Source organism: Eptatretus burgeri, chromosome 17, assembly GCF_056783735.1.
Source record: "Eptatretus burgeri isolate ZD-2024b chromosome 17, Ebu_testis_v1, whole genome shotgun sequence".
NCBI lineage: Eukaryota > Metazoa > Chordata > Myxini > Myxiniformes > Myxinidae > Eptatretus > Eptatretus burgeri.
This window is the reverse complement of record NC_140977.1, coordinates 5,440,737-5,463,978: the sequence shown is the minus strand read 5'-3', so window position 1 is coordinate 5,463,978 and position 23,242 is coordinate 5,440,737. Positions and strand designations below refer to the sequence as shown.

Below are 23,242 nucleotides of genomic sequence, written 5' to 3'. Positions count from 1 at the left end.
AAGAATCTGAATAAACTGAGCCTAATCATAACTATGTAATTTCAAAATGTACCTTAAACGGCCCTTCTTGGGGCCAAACACAAAGTTCCGAGAAACGAACTTTCTGCTCAAGCACACTACTTTCCCACAATCCTTTTCATTAAAAAGTATTAGAACTAAGTTGTCTTTGTTGTTGTGGATTGTTACCTGTAATGACAAATGTTCTGACAATTTGCATGAATGATGTGCCGGTACAATACATTACACGTATGCAATTGAACTGGGACCATTCAAGTATTACGTACACAAGTCCAACCCATTTCTCCCCCTGGACTACCCACTGTGTTCAACATATACATGGGGATAAATCTTGACTTTTCACTGCCATTACCTTGTCATGTAGGTTGTACTTTAATGTCCACACCTGGATCCACCAGTAACATAGTAATAATGTCAAAAGATTTATTCTCATAACAAATTTAAAACTTTATTCGCTACAAAGCTGAATGACCAAAAAAAAAAAAAAATCTGAACAGTCGCAAATTTAATGAGTTTTTATTGATTCATTTCTGTCTCAACAAAACTAATTTATTTGCAAGTATCTCTCTCCAGTCCAATAACATAACAGATACATGTGTTCAGTACATCCTGCCAAATACTAATTAACTTTAGTAGGTTTAGTATTGATGTAAATCGTCAGGTAGAAACCCCCAAAAGTCACTATCATCACTCATCAGAATTATTGTGAAAGAGATTCATCCCCTGAGCTACCTGAAGATAAGTCCAACATAACTGTATTCTCATCATCTTTGGAGATGGCTTCAACCATGTCATTGTCCGTTTCTCGGTCTGATCCTGACTCAGATACGTCACCATCACGTCTGTCCAGAATAATATGATGTCTCTGTTTACATCGTCTCGGAGACCGTGTTGAAAGATTGTCATCTAATTTCTTTTTTTATCGCTTTTTGCTCAAATACCTTTTCACTCTCCGTTTCAACACCAAACTCTTCGTTGAAATTAAATTTGTTGAATGTTGATAATAAAATGGTTTTGCTGGCATTGTATGAAGCAGCCATTTTCGCCCAACGTTCCAGTTGAATGAAACGTGCCTGCTGAATGTTGTGTAAGTAAAACGGTCGCTGATTTGCTGAACGTATTAATGACGGCTTTTCTGATTGGCGTATAAACGCGGGAAGAGCGCTATCGACGAATCTCTTGGACATTTTCTGCGACAAAATGATTCTGACAGCTGTTACTAGAACGAATTGCTGGACCAAATTACCGGAACAAATTATACAAGTATTCACCCAGGAAGTTAATACAAAGAGAGTATTTTCTGGCTAAAGAGCAGAGCTGAAGAAATCAGGCAAGAACGATAAGATAAACTTTTTTTTTCACATCTTAATTTTACGGGGCCGATAAAAAAGACCCCCTGAAAATCTATCACGGGGGCGAGGCCGATCGGCCCCGTCAAAATGCAAGCCATGCAATGAGTTCCAGAAATCTTTTGCTGAAGTGCCATGGCAGGTGAGAGAGGTACCCACACCCAGCCAAGTGGCATGATGACCATTGAAGTCACGACATATGAGGAAGAGAGCGTTGGGATGAGAGGATGGAGTTGGTCCATATTGTTATTACTGTGGAGTTTCCTTATTTTGTCTGTCTTGCACTGAGGAGAACAAGTAGACATTAATTTAGATTACTTTTTTGTAATCCTGCTGGTGTGCAGTGTAATCTGCTGGTGTGCAGTGCTGGTGTGTGTAATCCTGCTGGTTGTCCCCTGGTAATTCCTTTGTTAAATATATATATATATATATATATATATATATATATATATATATATATATATATATATATATATATATATAATATTTCTTTGTGTATAGATTTTATTTTAATTTACATGTATTTTAACTGTATATTTGTATTGTGTTTTTCATACCTATGAAGTAACCTTCTGAAATGTTCATTGAGGAAATAACTATGCTGTAATATGCTTATAATTGTAATTAACCCCAAGGAGTCATTTCCGCAATAACATATGCATATATCTCGAACCGTGGTGTTTGTCCGTGCGTTCATCTGTCCCCCGTTGGTGGACGCTTCCTGCGAAAGCGACACACGCAGGCAAAGCTGAACATTCACTTTTGAAATAACAGAAGAACCGGCATGAATAATGTTTATGCCAAATCTTATTTTGCAAAGACGAATCCAACCTCCACTGTCCGATGATGTCAGTGTTAGCAACTCAGAGCTTTGGCTCTGAGTGAAACACAGTTAACCTTTTTAAAGTCCACGAAATAATTGAAATTGATAGATCAACTTGAACTTTTCTTGTCTCCCAACTTTCTGCTTCTCCCATCACTGGAGATGGGTACTTTTGCTGGGTCCCTTCTCCCACGTCTTTCCCTCCTTCCTCCCCCCCGCCCCCAATCTTTTCCCCTCCCGACTCTCCTCCCATCCCTTTCCCTCTCTCAGCCAATCCCTCCCTTTTCCCTCCCTCATCCAACCCCTCCCCTTGCCCTCCCTTGTCCAACACCTCCCCTTGCCCTCCCTCATCACTCCCACCTCATCCTGCCCCACCCTCCCTCCCCCTCAAAATAACATTATAAATGAAAGCAGATCACACAGAAACAGGAAACTGTGATCTCTTGTTTATAAAAAAGAAATAATTTAAAAAACACACACACACACACACACACACACACACACACACACACACACACACACACACACACACACACACACACACACACACACACACACACACACACACACACAACACCATGGGGCCACACTTTGTATGTTGATCCATCGACCAGTTCTTACAAAGGAGAACAGGATGTTTTTTTTTGTTGTTGTTGTGTTTGGCAGAATGACAGCACGTGCAGAGTGAACTGTCTACCATAGCGCAGATGACCGAACACGCACATATAAACACACTTTTATTGTTATTATTTCCACTGTACCATAGCATGGGAGTAGGGTAAGAATACTGATTCTGGCTCACTTTTCCCCATGTAAATGAATGGGGGATTTTCAGCGATTCCCTTTTTTTTTCCTTAAAAATAAACCCCCTTTTTATCCCAAGGTATATTTATTTGTCTCCCCTTTTAACTTGGAGGTTGAACCTCATTGAATTGAACACCTGGGGGTTGAACAGCTCACTCATTGAACCTATAAAGATTTGTTCATTCTCAAATTCCTTCAATAGTTTAATTTTCTTTGCACAATAATCCCCATCTAAAATATTGACAAACAAAACATTTGAATCTTTATATTTTTTAAGATACCCCTTTTGTGCCATTACGAAATGATAAACTTCTCTTAATGCTCTCATCTGGCCACCTCCTGAGCCACATATCATTTTGAGATTATAGTAAATTGTTTTTTCATTGTTCAATTGATAACCATCAAAGTTTTCAGTCCATTCAAGGATATTCATTTTTTCTTTACATCCTCTAACTTACTAGTTTTTAAATTAATTCGCTTATTTGTTTTATTTACCTTTGTTTTAGTTATTTTTTCAATAAGACTTATTTGATATTTTTCACATTCATTATGTTTTCCATTTATATACCAAGACTGAGATTTTCTCCACTCTTTAGTTTGATTAATACTTGGTTTAACCATTTATATATTGTGAAAAACCAAGTGTAGCCCTTAAAAAACCCAAACCCATCTTCCCATCGTTAAAACATAATATATTTTATACACTCTATCATACAATATCCATATGGAACACAATCTATTCCATTATCTAAAATAAATCTCTTATCATCAAAGGCTCCTAATGCCTTTTTATTTACTTCTTCACTATATATGTTATGTTTATAACTTCTTATTGTATTCAATTTTCCTATATTCTTCTTTCTTATTCATCAAACAATTATAATAATTTCTAAAAGTTATTGATTTCTTTATTACATATTTCTTTATTCCCTTTAACCTCTTATCAATCTGTTCACCATACTTATAAGCATATGCCTTTGCTCTCAATCCAATAAACTCACTCATTACTTTTCCACCCAACTCATCCTTAAACTTACCAATAACCTTTTCATTCTTTTTGGAAAATAACTCACTCTTCTTGCTGAAATTACTTGTATCATATACTCCAATATTTTTCTTCATATCTTCATAAACATCATCAGTTTTTATATCTAGGATAAAACTATCAGTATCCATATACAACAATGAAACATTTTCACCATACTCTTTCTTTAAGTCATTATACAAATAATCATACATCAATATCTTTGATAAATCAAGAACTGCTGTTCCAATATAAATTGGTTTATCCATTACAATACTTTCCTTTTTCATATGAATTGCAGAAAAGTTCTCTGAAAAAACCTCTTCTCTCTCAAAACTTGGTTTATTTATCAATCTCGAAGCTTCTTTCCAAGATGTTGCGAATCTAATGTTTTGCCTGTTTCTAACATTTTCCATAGTCTTTCCAAATACAGCATTATTCATTAATTTATAAAAGTCCCCTTCAAATTTTACTTTTGTATTTGCTCTCATATCTGTATTGAATTGAATATACTTTTTCACCCAAGGACTTTGTTTAAATTTTAAAACTCTATGAATTTTAGCTACTCTCAATCCTTCTCTCAAAAACTGTTTTAAGCTTCTCTGATGTAAAACATATCCCTCTTTATCATAGAATGTTGTTAATAACTTTTCTGTTGATTTGCCTTTAATATTAAAACTTTTATGATAATCACTGAACCATTCTTTCTTTGGGGTTTCTTTCTCACATGCAAAAGGAAGGTCTTTATGCTTATTATGAAGAACACTCGGGTACCTCAAATCAACTTCAAAATAATAACCTTCTTCTTCGTCATTCAATTCCTCTTGAGAAGAAATAACAATATTCATCAAAGCCTTTTCATAATCCTTTTCTTCCACCCACTCTAATTTACCATAAGGTAGAGATTGAGACATTGCCCATCCATACAAATTATTAGCATCAAAATACATCAAATAATTATTATCTTTTTCACTATCATAATTTGGGAGATATTTATTATTTGCTTTCACATATCTTTTTGAACATACTTGTGATATTCCACCTCTCTTGGACTTCTCAATCATCAAAAGCATATCAACATCACTGATTAAATCTATATCTTGTTTTGTCATTTTCAACATTGCACTCCAAGCTAAACCAGGAGCTGTGAAATAGTGGGCAGGGTCTAATCCATAACAATTTTTATTATGACAGAGTGTTCTAAAAGCCTCAAACACATCAGCTAACAATAAAACATCTGTTTTTAGATATAAATCATGATATTCTCCAAGGTTCTTTATCTTAAATATTTTCCATATTTCTTGTGCGTGTTTATATTCCTTATCACTTATCTCTTCTTCATAAAGGTTATTATAGAAACTTTCTTTTGAAGGAAGTTGTGTTTCTTTAAATCTCATAAATGAATCCATATAATCATAAGGATAAATTCCCTTACTTGTAAGAATTTTCTCTTTACTTTGAATTTCATTCCTTGTTTGAATTTCCTCTCTCGTAAGAATTCCTTCTTTAATCAGAATTTCATCTTTAATCTGAATTTCCTCTTTAGTTCGAATTTTCTTTATAATTAGAATTTCATCTTCAGTTAGAATTTCTTCATTAATTAGAGTTTCCTCTTTACTTTGAATTCTCTCTTTAATCTGAATTTCCTCTTTAGTGAGAATTTCCTCTTTTGGAAAGAATGAATTAAGATTTGGAAAAGAGTCCGTGGAGCTTAGATTTGATGCGAGGTAGGCTAGTGGTGTTCCCATAAACTTGTAAGAATCTAGAAACCTAATACGAGTTAAAGGTTTTGTGAATATCATTTTTGAAAATGAAATATACTTTTGACTTGTGTTTGTTATGGCAGAAATATTCCCTGGTGTTTTTGAAAGTTCATTTATAAATAGATGTGTATCATAGTTGGCGCTGTTGTGAAGAAAGACTGGAATAAAAGAAGGTAATTTATAATTAAGATTACAACAGGAATGAGCGGGACCTCTATATTTACCAGTAAGATGACAATGGTCTCTAACTTTAGACTCCTTAATTTCCCCCTCACAAATATGACAGATATTGTTCATTCTAAATTCTAATTTTTCTTCTTTGGTTAATTTCATCGGTTCATTTGTTTCTTTCATTAATTTAGTGAGTCTTATACAATCCTTTTCTAATCGTTTTACAAACTCTTGTGAAGCATTTTTTCCACGATAATGTTCAAGTTTGTTATACTTTTCTCCAACAGATGATTTGATATAATAACAGAAACCACAAGGAATATGTTTTTGATATTTATTTGTATATGGTTCTTTTGGATTAGGAGAAGCAGTATTTATCTTTTTAAGGATACATTCAAAATCAGCGTATATCACAAATGGGTGCATGATAGATTTATTATAATCTTCAAAATAAATCTTTTCACCAGGTTTAGGCATTGTAATTACAGCTGATTTATGATTACTACAATATTTTGAATGTTGTTCTAATCGTTCTTTTGTATGAAATGAATTAAGACATCGCTTACAAGGATATATTTTGTTTGCTGTTCTGAATACCTGAGAAGAGATTAATCTTGATAAATTATTGATGTATGTGTAATGTGAATTCTTTCCAACACTAAAATATAAAAGGTCAATGTGTGTTTCTTCATTTTTAAAGTTGTTTGAAATTTTTAATATTTGAACTTTGTTTGTATCCATTAATCCATATACATTAATAGAAAGATTATTCTTTTTCTCAAATTTAGGAATATCTGTTAGTGGCATTGGGAATTTAAAATCTTTAATGTCCAAGGTATTCTCATATTTCATATATTGTTTTACTCTTTCTGAATTACATTTTGGTGGATGAAAGTGAGCAAGAACAGACCAGAGAAAACATTTATTATCATTGTTCTTAATATTAACAACTGCCTTCTTTCGTTTTATTTCTTTTGGTAATTCAATATAAGAAGAAGCTTTAAGAGGGTTTGATTTTAGAATGTGTATATCTAAAAAGATGATTTTTTTAATATTGAATCCACTTCCTACCACTGTATTATCAACATCCTCCTCTTGTCTTGATAGTTCTTCATAAACCCCACTATTCAAAAAATCTTGAAATGATGTTATAAAATGAAGACCTGTTCTCATATAAGGAGTATGTTCTTCATCTTGTCTTTTCATATTCATTTTCACTCCCATATAAAACTTTAAAGTTTTCATTTCTTTTAATGTCTTTTTAATAAATTTTTCAACATCGGGTTTCACTATTTCAATTGATTCAGCTATTGATGATGGACCGGGTTCTCCAAATTGAAAAATCCTTATTTTTATATGCCCTTTAAATGCCCCATCAGTGTTTTTAATATAATAGTCTCCCTTTACTTTAAACTCATTTTTCTTGTGTTTTTGTGATTGAAGATGTTTATTATAACTACTCTTCAAAACATCCTTTGAACAGATATCACAATGTTTTCTTTCCAACTCAAGAGGAGATATTTGATGAAATAGATTAAATGTGTGTTTGTTGGTTCGGAGGTGTTTTCTATAATGTTTATATTCGTGATTACAAACATCGCAGTACGTTGTATTCACCATATTTATAGAATAAAACTTTGCTTAAACTAAAATTTTCTTGATGAAAATTTCGTTTAATTTATAGGTGAATCTGTGCTTAAAAACATTTTATCCTCCAACTTTTTCACTTAATAAATACAATGTTTCAAGACACAAAAGACAAGTTTCAATCAATCTCTTCATCTGTTAAAGATACTGAGAAATATGTCAAGGATGTAAAATTGAACAAAGATAAATATAACAACTATTGGATAAAAACTATTATGGTAAATAATATGAGTTCTTCAATTTCCTTCAGTGGAAGGGCTTTCAGTATACCTGGAAGAACATCAATTAAAGTATCTCTAACAAAAGTTTCTCCTCTCCTTCTAGTAATATATTCAAAACTAGAAAAAGCAATGAAACAAGAAAAAGTATCAAAGAACAAAAACCTTATGGATGAAGCTTTAGAAAGAAAAGATAAGACCATCTGTAATATGCAAGGAGAAATTTGTATTTTTTTCAACAACCCTAAAGATGTAAATCCTGATGAAATAAAGGATGTTAATATATCAGGTGAAATGACATTTCGTTCAATAGTAGTTAACAATAATTTTAAAATTACCTTTAATATAAAAAATGTTGTCGTTGAATCTGATAATGAAAAAAAGTATATCGATATCGATGGTAATATACAACTGAAAGTATAGATGAATTTCAGTTTAAGTAAAGTTTTACTTTATAAATATGCTAGGCTTTCCTGATTCTCCATATGACAAATTTGAGAATTGTCCTGCGTGTGAAAGACGGGGATTAAACACAGTCAAAATCCTATAAACAATGTATATTCTGTGATTATCTTCTAATTAATGATAATAAAAAATATAAAAAGGAAAATAATTCTTTTAGATTTACACCAAAAATGAATTACTTCACAAGATTGATAAGAGAAATGAATGTAAAGTATGAGGGTGATAACACACCTTTCCTTACAAGGGAAGAAACTGAACGTATAAGAGAAATGTTCAAAGGATTGTTGTTGTATATTATTCATGGATGTAATTTTCAGGGAAATATCAACACAAGATATTGTATAAATAAAATAATGGATTATCTTGAAATTAAACCTGAACTTAGGATAAAATATAGAGTTTCTAAAAAAGCCAATAATAAATTAAATAACCTGTTTTTCAAATATATAAATGAATGATTTTTTACTTATTTGGGAAAATAAGATAAAATTTAACAACCATAAAAATCTCCCAAATTCATTAAGATGTCTCATAGTTGGTTCAAGTGGATGTGGAAAAACCTGCTTACTTTTAAAAATGCTCCTCACTCCCAACTTTTTAGATTATGATAATTTAATAATTTTCACAAAGTCGAGTTTTCAACCAGAGTATCAACTACTCTCACAAGGTTTTAATGCTGGTCTTCAAAAAGAAGATATAATCGGTTTATTTAAACGTCAAAAAACCTAAATGATTATAACATTGAAGATATAATTCAACTATTTTGTGATACACAGAGATGTAAAAAGAAATCAAATCCTATAACTTGTATTCTTAGTGATAATACGGATGATATACCGTCTCCCCAAGATTTGGATAAATCAAAAAAGAACCTCGTTATCTTTGATGATTGTGTTAATGAGAGAAACCAAACGGTAATGGACAGCTACTACACAAGAGGGAGACATTCTTCTTGTAATTGTATTTATCTTAGTCAATCGTACTTTCAACTTCCTCGTCGTTCCATCAGAAACAATGCTAATACTTTTATTTTATTCAAGTTAAATTCAATAGATATCAATAATTTTTGGAGAGATAATTGTTCTACATTATGTAGTAAAAAGAAATTTGAGGATTACATGAAGCACACGACTGAAAAATATAAATATATTGTTGTGAAACAAGATGAGATATTAAGGGATATATTTTTTGTTTTATAAACAATTACATATATAAATGACAACTATTATTATAAATCTTGTGGGTAAATCTGCTTCTGGAAAAAACTTTCATAAATCAAGGTTCTTGTGTAGTACAAATGAGAATATTGTAAATTTACTTAAAAAACACCCCGTGATACGCATTGTATCAACAACAACTAGAGCAATAAGACCTGGAGAAATAAAAGGTGAAGATTATCACTATATTTCAGTGGAGGAACATATGCGATTGAGGAATGAAGGACAAATATTTGAGGAGGTTTCTCTTGGTACAACAAAATATTCACATTGTAAGAGTGAGTTAAGGAAACTAAAATCTGGTGGTGTTGGGATATTAGAAACTAATCCAGAAGGAACGAGACAAATTATTAAATATCTGAGCGGAGTGAAGATTTTATCATTCGGTTTTGATGTTGATGAAGAAACTCAACACAAACGTATGAAAAGCAGAGATGCAAGTATTAGTGAAGAAGAAATTACAACTCGCATTAATGTTAATAAAGAATTTGATGAAATATTTAAAGAAAAGGATTTATTTGAACACATCTACTTGAATGATGAAGAAAAGGAAAATTTCCCTGTTAATATTTACAATTCATTAAATGATATTTTACAATAAATAAATGGATACAAAAGAAAGAGCAAGAAGATTTAAGGAACATCAAGAGTTGGTTTCAAAAGTTGTAAAACAACAGGAAGACATAAAGAAGAAACGCAGACAGAAACTAACGGGCGAAGAAGCATTTGAAAGAAAACAAGAGAAATTTTTTAAATCACTTTTAAAAACTTCCCAAGAAAAAATGAAAGATGTTTCCACAGTTCCCACAGTAGAATATACTCCCAGAAAGCTCCAAATGTTAAAAGATTTCAGTCAAATGACGGAGGAAGAATTAGAGCATATTGGAGAATTAGAATATGATGAAGGTTTATTTCAACAACTGGAAGAGATTAATCAACCCCCTGATTATATTGTGAATGCTGTTCAAAACAATGAATATTCAGCGGATTCAAAAACCAAAGCAGGACTCATTCCAACAGAACAACCAGCAATATTTCATCTTGTTCAAGAAAAGGTATTGATATTTAATGATGAATTAAGGTTCTTAAGTTCTGCTCAACTCCCTGTTAAACTAACTCCGAGATTAATGTTTCTTCTCACAAAAGATGGAAGACAAGGTTCAACTGTGAGGGATGAATCAAAGTATATTGATAAACCATTGGATATGGAAAATAATGATGATAGAGTATATATTGATTTGCTGAACACTCTAAATTATAAGGTTATTCTTTCTGGTAAAAGTAGGAAGAATGAGAAGGAGAAACACATTATTCAGGCTTTAAGTATCCTTGGTTCAGGTATTAGTTTTCTTCCAAATGACCCATCGCAATTAGTTAATAGACTGTTATTGTTGTTAGGCAGTAAGAAGGCTGGAAATAACAATTGTTTTAATGAAGCATCAGCCATTTTAGACCAGTTGATGAACATGAAAATAATTAATAAATCTCAATATAAAGACATTTTATCTCATATTAAATAAGATGAGAAGCACAATCCTGAGTTTTAATTTCACAACAAGCGACCACACATCTTCATTCCCATACCCACTACAACTTGACACAACAAAAGAATATGAGGCATCTTTATTGTCCATGGAAACTTATAATACCTTATTTAATATAACCGAGAAAAATGACAAGTTTAGTTATAATCCGGGAAGTGGATACAAAACGATAACAGTCTCACCCGGAGCATACGAGATTTCTCAAATATCTTCTGAAATTGCTCGTCTTATGAAAGAACAGGGTGATGAACCAAAAAATATTGTTATAAACATTCAAAAACATACTTCAAAATCAACGATTAAAGTTAAAAATAACTACAAGGTTGATTTCACAATTGATAATTCATTTAGAGAGTTATTAGGTTTCTCCTCAAAAAAGATTGAAACTAATGGGACGTTTTACAGTGATAATGTCATTCAAATATCCTCAGGAATAAATTCGGTGTTAATTCACTGTGATTTGATTGATGGTGCTTATAATGATTGGAAAAAAAACAAATACAATATTTTCATTCAGCGCATACTCAACCCCAATTGGTTATAAATTCAATATGGAACCTAAAAATTTGGTTTATCTACCTGTGTCAGGAAAAACCATACACAGAGTAAATTTTAGGATAACCGACCAAGATAATCGTGTGATTTCTTTTAATGGAGAAGTTATATCCATCAGAATTCACCTACGTGAAGTTTTTCAATAAATAAATACGATGGTTATTGTGAGGAAACACGAGTTGGGAAAATATAAAATAATTACAGGGGATGGGATGTTCCTTTCCCCGTACTACAAGGGTGAAGGTATGTATCTTGGTAGAGGATACTATAAACCTAAGAGACAAAGGGGTGTCGGACATCAATTTAGAGGAGATGGGATAATTGATACTCTCATGGGTATTGGTTCAACTATTCTTAAACATAAAGACCTAATTGGTTCAACTGCTTCTGCTGTGGGAAATGTAGCAGGTGCTGTAAAGAGTATAAAAGATGCTCAGAAGGAATCTCATAAATTACAAGCAATAAAAGAAATTAAGAAAGGTAAAACTCAGTTGTCCGCGCAAGAACGACAGAAAATAATTCAAATACTTGGATCAGGGTTTCAAAAGTTTTAACATCTTTTTTCCTAAATAAATACAAGTATGGAAGCAATTGATAGTATCTTTGATTTGGATGATACTATTATTATCTCAAACTCCACTAAAAAAGAAGATTACTTCAAGGTAAATGCAATAACTGGAACAGACTGGAATACAAATGGTACAAAAAGTTTTGAAATAAATAATCAACAAACCTATTTGAATCTCTCCGAAAGTTTCTTGTTGTGTAAATTTAAATTCACTAAGGCTGGGAATAACACAAACGCTACACTTGTAAATGATTTCTTCTGGAAAATGTTTGATAGTGTGCGATTGTATATTGGAACACAAGAAGTTGAAGCGGTTGATTATGTCTGCTGTATCTGAAATGATGAAATTTACACTCTATACATTCAGTGATAGAATGGGAAAGGGGTCTGTCGAAGGTTTTATTCCTGATATGTCAACGGGAACAAACACAGACCCTGGATATATTCAAAGGAAAGGAATGTATAATGATGATACAAAAGCAGAAAATAGTTTTACTGTGGCAGTTCCTCTTAAAGGTATATTTGGATTTTGTGATTATGATAAAGTTCTGTATGGTCTTAAAATTAGATTTCAACTACAAAGGAATGATAATGAAAATAGATTGCTTTTTGGTGTTGGTAATGCTTTTGGTGATCAGAATAAATTTGTAATTGAGGAGATGAGTTGGTATATCAGTGAATATACTCCTAATCTTAAAACAGAAGAGATGTTGAATCGAAGACTTAACTCAAAGAAACCACTCAGTGTATCATACCTCAAAAGAAGATGTCAACACGTTAAACTCAATCAAACTACTTACACGTGGAATTTGGGTGTTCTGGAAGGAAAGCCACGATATCTGTGGATGATTTTTAAAAAGCCAGATGGTGATACTGCGACTGATAAGAATAATGCATTGAGTGATAATGCTAAGGTGAAACAACTTCGCGTTTCTCTAGATGGAACATTTTATCCACGAGATAGATTGGAAATTAATTGGGAAAAAAATGATTTTGCTGAAGCATACAAGTCTTACCAAAAGGTGTGTGAAAGTAATGGAAATAAAGAACCTATTTTGGATATGACAGCATTTATAAGTTTTTATACAATCTATGCGTTTGACCTGAGCGCTCAAAAGGAAACTATAAAGTCTAATCGAGTGGATACTTCCCTATACATTGAAAGAGGAGAGAGTGAAGAAGTTGATACATATTGTTTGCTTTTGGAAGAAACAGAATTGCAGATTAATACAGATAATGGTGTGATGATTAGTCTCACATAATTTTTTGTTAAATAAATGAGTGGCAAAGTACCAACTGGGGTATATGTTAATCAAATCAATCTTCATAAACTATCATCTTGTGTTCAAAATCAAAAGCCTTGTACGATTAACGTTAATACAATTCAGAGAAAAGGAGCAGTAAGAATTGATGTTTTGCTCACAAGAGAACAGGTTAAAATCTTGAATGACACTGGCTCACTTAAAATTAAAATGACAAAACCAATGTTGAAAAAATATTCAATAAGAGAGACGAGTGGAGGATTTCTCCCATTTCTAATTCCTTTATTTGCTGGTTTAAGTGCGGTTGGAGCATTGACGGGTGGTATTTCAACAGCGGTGAAAACTGCCAACGAAAGGAAGGCTCAACTCCAGGCTCAAAAAGAATTGGAAAGACATAACAAAGAGTTGGAGAAACAAATTAGTGGAAGTGGTGTAATTGTAGATTTTGCTGAAAAACTTGAAGGTCTGCCTGATAAAGCAAGATTGTTAGTTGGAGATATGCTTTCTTCTATTGCACAAGCAGGTGTAAAATTAACGAAAAGAGGTAATGGATTATATCTTTCTAATAAATAAATGAGCATTGATGAGTGGTTGAAAGAATTTGGAAAGAATACAACATCAAATTTACAACTTGCCAAATATTGTAAGAAATTAAAAATTCATAATGTGGTTATTTGTATGAGAGATGAATTAACAAATGTGCCGAAACATACAAAGAATATTATTATGAACTTAGAAGATAATGATGGGAACGGTTCTCATTGGGTTTGTATTTTTAATAGTCAAGACAAATATTATTTTGATAGTTTTGGTCTTCCACCACCTGTTGAAGTCATAAAATTCTTACAGAATGGTGTTTATCAAACATTTCAAGTCCAAGAATTAAATTCCAAGTGTTGTGGTCAATTATGTCTATATGTGTTATTTCAACTCAACAAAAATAAAAAATTTTATGATATTATTTTTAATCTAATATAAATGACTTATGTTGGTAAAGATGGTTCTATCTTTGGTGTATCTCAAGAACTGGATATTGATTTATCAAATTATTATACAAAGGCACAGGCTGAACGACATAAATATAATATAAACAAAAATATTAACATGAAAAATGCTTATAAATTAAAAAATTATCCAAGCCCGACTGACGCGAATGACTTGGTGAGATTAAGCGATTTATCACAATATATATACTTAAATAAAACGGCTGTGTATTCCAAAGATACAGAAGTGTTGATATTATCTCCAGGTCATACAGAATTCACAGTTCGAATTAAAATAAATTTTTATAAAGAAGGGCGTATCGTTTGTATGAGAATAGAACAATGGGGGTATGATATGAATGATTTAGGGTATAATTGGTCATTTAAAATTAACCTCGAAGACCTGGAACAATTAAATCAGTCTCGTAAGGAAGAATATTATGCACTTGGTATCGAGAATGAGTTTTGTGGAGCCACGATTAGTAAACAACAAATAAAAGAATTTAATAAGGGTAAATATAATAATGGTTTTGCCCTTGTTTATCTCATGAAAACAGAAAAAACAGGATTATATATAATAAGTAAGGAAATACAAAATGATTTAACTATGGGAAGATGGGGAGGTGTTTCGTGCCATAATATTATTCTAACATATATTTCTAATACATAAATGACAGCAAGAAGGCTTCAAGAAAATTATCATTTCTGTGTCCAAGCATACCTTCAAGAAAAGGGTATTCGGTATTTTAATAAATATGTTCTACAACATAAGAATGAGGTATTTTCAATAAAAGATTGGCATTATGCTGATGTTGATAAACCGACAACTTTAGATTTAATTAGAATGTTAAATAATGAAAAAATTATAAGGTTAAGAAAAGGTAAGGCTCTTTTAGAAATTCAAAAGAAATTTTATTGGTTTCCTGTTGTAAAAAATTATTTTGGATACAGCAATAACAAGAAATCCTGATGAATATATGTATAATATTCTATGGGGTGTAAACGATTCAAGGATAGTAAGGGATGAGGAAGGAGTTGAAGAAGAGAGGGAAGAGGAGGAAAAGGAGAAGGAGGAGAGGGAGAAGAAAGAGAAGGAGGAAAAGGAGAAGAGAGAGAAGGAGGAAAGAGAGAATAGAGAGAGGGAGGAAAGAGAGAAGAGAGGGAGAAGAAAGAGAAGGAGGAAAAGGAGAAGAGAGAGAAGGAGGAAAGAGAGAATAGAGAGAGGGAGGAAAGAGAGAAGAGAGAGAGGGAGAAGAAAGAGAAGGAGGAAAAGGAGAAGAGAGAGAGGGAGGAAAGAGAGAGAATGAATAAATATCAAAATATGGAAACCAGTGAGATTCAAAAAAGATTGGTGGTATTACAGAAAATAACTCAACCCACCGAGGAGGAAAACAAAGAATTGACAAGTCTATTTGCAATATTTTCTTCAAGACTATTGACATCGTCAAGCTATTCATTTTAATTCAAGTTTTATCTTAAATAAATGGAGGAGAGAGTGAAGGCATTTCTAAGGATTCTTTATGTTTTAAAAATTAAGATTCAAATGTGCATGTTGGAAACTAAAAAGGTTTTTGCACTCTGCAGGAATTTTTCTCATAAATGAATGAGTTATTGTCTCAAATTATAAAAAGAAAACTAATACTAAAAATATTTCATATATTAAAAGTAAAAATAACAGGGTTATACAAAAAGGTATATGTTTGGTGTGTGGTTCAAAAAAAAATCAATTTATCTCCAAACACAAACTCGGAGGAGATATACAAAAGTTTTTTATCAGGAAGTAAATTTACAACTACTGGAATACCAGGGGAATTACATCTTCCAGGGTATTCTTTCTGTGGTCCAGGCACAAACTTGGATAAAAGATTAGATGAGGCAGACAATCCTAAATCCTGGAGTAAACCAATCAATAGAGTTGATGAAGTGTGCATGAGACACGATATTGATTATGGGAATACCACAACGTTGGAAGAAAAGCATGAAGCCGATAGAGAAATGTTGTATAATTTGTCTCTGATACAAAATCCAACCTTGAGAGAAAAAGTTGATAGGTTCATCGTGAAGAAGATGATTAGTGCTAAATTGAAACTTGGACTTGGAAATTCAAAAAACTTATAGGCTCTAATGATGCCATTAAGACTGAAGAGCAATTAGCTGATGAATTACATAAACCAATATTCACAAAGTTTCAGAGAAGGAAAGTTTATTCCAAGGAAGTTGATTATATCTGGTCTGCTGATTTGATTGAACTCAATAATGATAAGGGGTACAAGTATGCTTTAACCGTTATTGATTTGAGGAGTAGATATGCGTGGGTTGTCCCTTTAAAAAACAAAACAGGTAATACTCTTATGTTAGCTTTTCAACAGATATTTAATAAAAGTAAGAGAAAACCTAAAAAATTGTGGACTGATGAGGGTAGAGAGTTTTATAACAAGACATTTATGAATTTTCTAAAAAATAACAGTATTACATTATACAGTACCTTTAATGAAGGGAAGGCAGTTGTTGTTGAACGTTTTAATCGTACCTTAAAAGAGAGACTATATAAAAAATTCACACAACTCGGTTCACAACAATGGTCATCTTTTATTCAGGATATTGTGGATAAGTATAATGACACGATTCACACGTCAACAAATATGAAACCATCAGAAACATTTACAAAATTAAAATATGAAAAAGAGATTAATGTCAGAAAACCTAAGTTCAAAGTTGGTGATATCGTAAGAATATATAGGTGGAAATCTCATTTTGAAAAGGGTTTTACTGAACGATGGACGAAAGAACTTTTTAAAATTGTTGATGTAATAGATACAGTTCCTTGGACTTATAAAATATATGATTTGGAAGGGGAAGAGATTTTAGGTTCATTTTATTCACAGGAATTACAAAAGACAAAACTAAGCAGATAATACACCTTTGTGGACACTCAAGGGCCAAGTCCAAGGTGTACAAGTATATAATGTGTGTCAAGGGGGACATTCTTAGATCTGTGAACCCCAAACACAGAATCCTCAACTGAATAGTCAAGGTTTAACTTTTGTTTGTGTGTGTGTGTGCAATGGAAGCAATAGGTTGGCGCTTCACTCCCTCCTACTATACACCGTTGTGGACACTCGAGGCCCAAGTCCGAGGTGTATAACAGTATATAATGTGTGTCAAGGGGTGGACGTTCTTAGATCTGTGAACCCCAAACACAGAATCCTCAACTGAATAGTCAAGGCTTAACTTTTGTTTGTTGATGTGTATGTGTGTGTGTGTGTGTGTGTGTGTGTGTGTGTGTGTGTGTGTGTGTGTGTGTGTGTGTCCCAACCCTCACATTCAAAATCTCAACCCCAACCCTCACATTCAAAATCTCAACCCCAACTCAATCCTCACCCAACACAATGTCTTTTTCAAAATGAGATTTCCACCTATATATATATATATATATATATATATATATATATATATATATATATATATATATATATATATATATATATATATATATATATATATATATATATATATATATATTTATATATATATATATATTTATATATTATTATTTTTTACTTTTTTTTTTTTTTTTCTCTTCTTCCAATTCTGTCTTTTAAGGCTTTCAGGTTTGATGACATAGAAAGAGGGAGTACGAACTTTCTTGATAGGTTTAAATCCCAAAGAGTGGTTGCATTTCAAGTCTTCAAAATAACCCCAACTTTCCAAGTCTCCAAGGTAGTTATTTAAACCATCAAGGCAGAACTCATTTACTGATTTTTTCAAAATTTGTGAGTCTCCAAGGTAGTTCCCATATTTAGAACCATCTTGGCAGAACCCTTTTCCTGAGTCTCCAAGGTAGTTATTTAAACCATCAAGGCAGAACTCATTTACTGATTTTTTCAAAATTTGTGAGTCTCCAAGGTAAAACTTGTATTCTGGCTCATCAACGTATAACTTGTTCAGTGGGTATTGTCTTGATAACTCACAATGAGTACTATTGCTGTAAAACTCTTTTTCAGGATTTTGCTGGTCTCCAAGGTATAACTCTTTGGTTGGGTCATCAAGGACGAACTCGTTCTGTGGGTCTTGGTCGTTCATAAGGTCTTCAACCAAGCCAACAATTTCGCCCCAAGTTGTAGCAAAAGCAGTATTTTCATTTCGTATTTCAGACACAATTTCCTGTGAGAGAAAATAATAATGTATTAATTAAGTTATTTAATTATTAAATGAGTATGCTGCAATCAAAGTTTGAAAATAGGAAAATAAAAATCTTACCTCAACAGATAAGAGGTTTGAATCCAGTTTATCAACTTGAAGGTTTAGTTCCATACAAGACAGAGGGTTCCAAGGAACACCAAAGTCATCCCACTCAAGGTCTTGATCGCTCATAAGGTCTTCAACCAAGCCAACAATTTCCCCCCAAGTTGTAGCAAAAGCAGTATTTTCATTTTGTATTTCAGATACAATTTCCTGTGAGAGAAAATAATAATGTATTAATTAAGTTATTTAATTATTAAATGAGTATGCTTCAATCAAAGTTTGAAAATAGGAAAATAAAAATCTTACCTCAACAGATAAGAGGTTTGAATCCAGTTCATCAACTTGAAGGTTTAGTTCCATACAAGACAGAGAGTTCCAGACAAGCACACAGCACACCATTGCCAGCAAAAACAAATGTTTAAAATGGAGCCTGGGTTTGAAGCTTTTATAGAGAAAGACTGGTGGGTGTGGTTTCCTTTGGAAATTCCCTGGGCAAGCCTAGGCAAGCCTTCATTGGGAAATTTTTCAAAACCATAACATCCTGTAATTTTCTAGTGATTTCTTTGTGAGTCAGAGATGAACTGGAAATGATGTAAGAGTGGGCGGGGCTAAGCAAAAGTAGGCGGGGCTTAGGAAAAGTGGGCGTGGCTTAGAAAAAACCTTATGAAAAGTGGGCGGAGCTTAGCAAAAGTGGGCGGGGCTTAGGAAAAGTGGGCGGAGCTTAGCAAAAGTGGGCGGGGCTTAGGAAAAGTGGGCGTGGCTTAGAAAAATACCTCATGAAAAGTGGGCGGAGCTTAGCAAAGTGGGCGGGGCTTAGAAAAGTGGGCGTGGCTTAGAAAAAATACCTTATGAAAAGTGGGCGGAGCTTAGCAAAAGTGGGCGGGGCTTAGGAAAAGTGGGCATGGCTTAGAAAAAATACCTCACAAAAAGTGGGTGGAGCTTAGCAAAAGTGGGTGGGGCTTAACAAAAAAATAACCTGTGGCTCAGGAGGTGGTCAAACAAGAGCATTAAGAGAAGTTTATCATTTCGTAATGGCACAAAAGGGGTATCTTCAAAAATATAAAGATTCAAATGTTTTGTTTGTCAATATTTTAGATGGGGATTATTGTGCAAAGAAAATTAAACTATTGAAGGAATTTGAGAATGAACAAATCTTTATAGGTTCAATGAGTGAGCTGTTCAACCCCCAGGTGTTCAATTCAATGAGGTTCAACCTCCAAGTTAAAAGGGGAGACAAATAAATATACCTTGGGATAAAAAGGGGGTTTATTTTTAAGGAAAAAAAAAGGGAATCGCTGAAAATCCCCCATTCATTTACATGGGGAAAAGTGAGCCAGAATCAGTATTCTTACCCTACTCATGGGATTGAACCGAACACCCACATTCACATATTTTATTTTTTCCCTTGAATTGACTGTACATAGCGTGGGGTAGAGCAGATGAGTGTACTGCATACGTCATATCTCGTTCATGTCATCTGGCCACGTAGCTCACTCGCCACTGCCGCATCATAAAAGACTTCAAGTGTGATCCCTATCGCTTTGTTGAATATGGAAAAAGAGGGATCTTCTTTTTAAGTGTTATGGAGTTTTCAGAGCTGCGAGGCTCTATAAATACCATGTAATGAAGGAGCCTTTTGGTAATTAATTTTATTTTATGGATTTCCCACTCTGCTTTATAAATCTCAGAACTGCCTTGCAGTCAGGAATGCTTCTGGTTCAAATGGTGGAAATGTTCGGCAGATCTGACCAGCCAATCCCCACCTCTTTAATACTTTGAAATAGACACAATCTGGGTCCGTCATATCGAGGGAATTAAATAATACAAAAACATTGTTCAAATCAAGCGGCTTGTGGAGCCCTCACCAAGTGGCTTAAGCACTCAAGCAAGCACTGTATCGCCATGGCTTACTAACATCGGTTGATAAAGAACGGCTGGCTTGGCAAGCAATTTAGAAATGTATATAGCGATTCGTTGGTATGAAGCTCTATTGTACAGAAACTGTTGCGACATATTCCAAGGCAAGGCGTATTTAGTAAGCTGAATCAAAATAGTGGCGTAAGACCCTTGTGGGATGAAGTTGGGTTGACCAAGGATGAGCCTTTCATGAATATTAGCCATGTTAATTATCTTCAAAAGGTGTGTTTAAATTTACCCAAGCATCCTGTTTTCATTCCTGCACTCCCTTGGAGTTTCCTTCATGTGTGCATGCAAAGTTTGGGGCCGCTAGGTTTCATGGTTTTGGAGTTATGGGGGAAACACACTGAAGCTCCACCCTGAACGGGCAGACGATCAGACAGACTGGCAGATAATTATTTACTAGATATGATGTCGGTGAAGCGCTGGAAGCATTCCTGGTGGTAGCCAATAAAGCTGAGACTGTCTCAATCTGTCGCTCAATGTTTGTTTCATCTTCAAATCAAGTTTGGATCAAGCTTCAGTTGTTTTAGCCACAAAATAAGCCTTGTGTTGGCTTCTTGGTTAGGGTGGCTGGCTTGGGATCTTAGGGTCCTGAGTTTGAGCCTCGTTGGCTGCTGAATTAACACCCGGTGGAGTTGATTGAGCCTGTCATCCTTCCGAGGTCGGCAAAATGAGTTCCAGTGTACTGGCATAGGGGCACAGCATCAGCGGCATAATGGTGCCCCACCAAAATGATAGCTACCCGGCAGCCAGGCTACCATACGCAAGAAGAAGAAGCCACAAAATCACACACTGACTTTTATTGTTATTGATCAGATGTGTGTTTCCTTGTTGCATTTGTTGGGATAACTGGAATTTTATTTTTTATTTTTCTGGATTCATTTTCATTGGTTTTTTAAATTACTCGATGTTTGGTGAAATATAATGTGTTTTGTATTTGAAGCAGAATAACATTTTAATTGCCGAACTTCTTGATTCTTTTCTTTGTTGTTATGTTGTGTAGATCAGAACGTTTCGTTTCAAATCATTTTTGTTTTAAATTTTATCTCTTTCCTGAAATGATGTGAGATCACATTGTTTGCAGGTCTGGTTCATCCAGTGAAGATGGAAAATTTTCATAGTGACTTGTGTCAGAGTTCCCAGGATGCTTTGAGCAATGAGTGTGTAAAGCAGGAACCTTGTGATTCTACTCCCAGGGAGCAGAAAAATGCTCCTCAGCTGCTTGAAGGTAAGTGGAGATGCATACAGAACACACAGCACTGCTCTTGTTTTGTTCGCTTGACAATGAAATGCTTAAGTTCTCCATTATGTCGAAGGATGCATTTGCTGATGCAATATGCACCCACTCAAGGTTGTTCATGTATTAAGGATATCTGTTGTGCTTGCAGTACCAAGCACATTTTGATGTAACTTGGCAACCTGAAGCTTCAGGGTTTAGATTGTTTCATCAATCCACATTATCATAACTTATTGAAACTTAATTATCAGTTGAGTTTTTTTGGGGGGGATACGTCCAAGTTTGAAAAGTTATTTCTGATATCAAGACACTGAAAACCGAAGGTGCGTTCATGATTATTGCATTCCATTCAAGATCCGTCGACGACAGCCTGGTGTTGGCGCAGTGGTAAGGGCAGCGGCTTGGGATCCAAAAGGTCCTGAGTTCAAGCCCCGTTGGGCCACTGAATTAATACACCAGGGGGTTGACTCAGCCTGTCATCCTTCCAAGGTCGGCGAAATGAGTACCAGTATACTGGGCCGGTGTATACCCCGGTTAAAATAGGTGTACCATATCCCTGTGTCGTAAGAGGTGACCAGGGTTGCGTCAGGAAGGGCATCCGGCGTAAAACATGTGCCAAATCACAATGCGGATCATAACGGATGATCCGCTGTGGCGACCCCTAACGGGAGCAGCCGAAAGAAGAAGAAGAAGATTCAAGATCCTTCGACTAACAAAGCCTTCTGCTCGAGTGCAGTTTAAAAAAGAAATGTATTCCTCTGGAACTGATGGCTAAGTCGGTAATTAAGAGATCAGTGTACATGTTTAGATGAATTGCACGGCACGTAGATTTGTCTCATCTGTGGTGCCTCTTCATGAACATTGAGGGATGTGCCTGTCTCCCTCAAATGTGAGAAGTTCAACAACTCAGGTGGTATTTCTAAAATCCTCAATTTTCATCTGATTGACTTGAAATTTGAAGGAAATTTATATTCAGGGTCACTGAATTCAGCCACCAATTATTTTGTAGGTCTACATCGGCCAAAAAGTCAACAGGCCAAATTTATCAAATTGTCAATTTTCATCCGATTCACTTGAAATTTGAAGAGGAGTTGGATATTTGGTCATGGAATTCAATCACCAATTATTTTTGAGGTCAAATTTGTTTTATGGATTTTGCAAGTATCGTGCTATTTTGCACGACATCGTCGTCTTGTTTTAGTTTGTCTGTTGGTTTGTTTGTGTGCAGGATATGGGCAATTCCACGAGAAACGGTCCGCAGAGGTCAAATTTTAAATTTGACTGAAAAGGTTCATGTTATATACCAAATGAAAGCTGAAACCATGTACTTTCAGATAATATCAAGATCACCGAGTTAGGTTGCTTTGTTGGCTTACATCACTCGTTGCAATTAATGAAGTCATTCGACTGAAAAGCGCAGTAAAATTGG

General features: G+C 34.0%; 2 protein-coding genes across 2 annotated transcripts in view; one reads left to right on the top strand and one right to left on the bottom strand.

The window, feature by feature from the left end:
* Positions 1 to 23,242, top strand: part of LOC147009159 (uncharacterized) — a 113,934-nt gene that overhangs the window by 18,824 nt on the left and 71,868 nt on the right. Inside the window, exon 3 of the mRNA XM_085862988.1 lies at positions 21,661 to 21,804. Within this exon, the coding sequence (XP_085719114.1) occupies positions 21,661 to 21,804 (144 nt within the window). The remainder of the gene's footprint in view (positions 1 to 21,660; positions 21,805 to 23,242) is intronic.
* On the bottom strand, positions 719 to 19,694 carry LOC147009160 (uncharacterized). The gene is made up of 4 exons (XM_085862950.1): positions 18,963 to 19,694; positions 18,672 to 18,866; positions 18,232 to 18,575; positions 719 to 860 (listed from the first exon to the last, which is right to left on the bottom strand). Exons 1-4 carry the CDS (start codon positions 19,053 to 19,055, stop codon positions 719 to 721), a joined length of 774 nt encoding a protein of 257 aa, XP_085719076.1. The 5' UTR covers positions 19,056 to 19,694.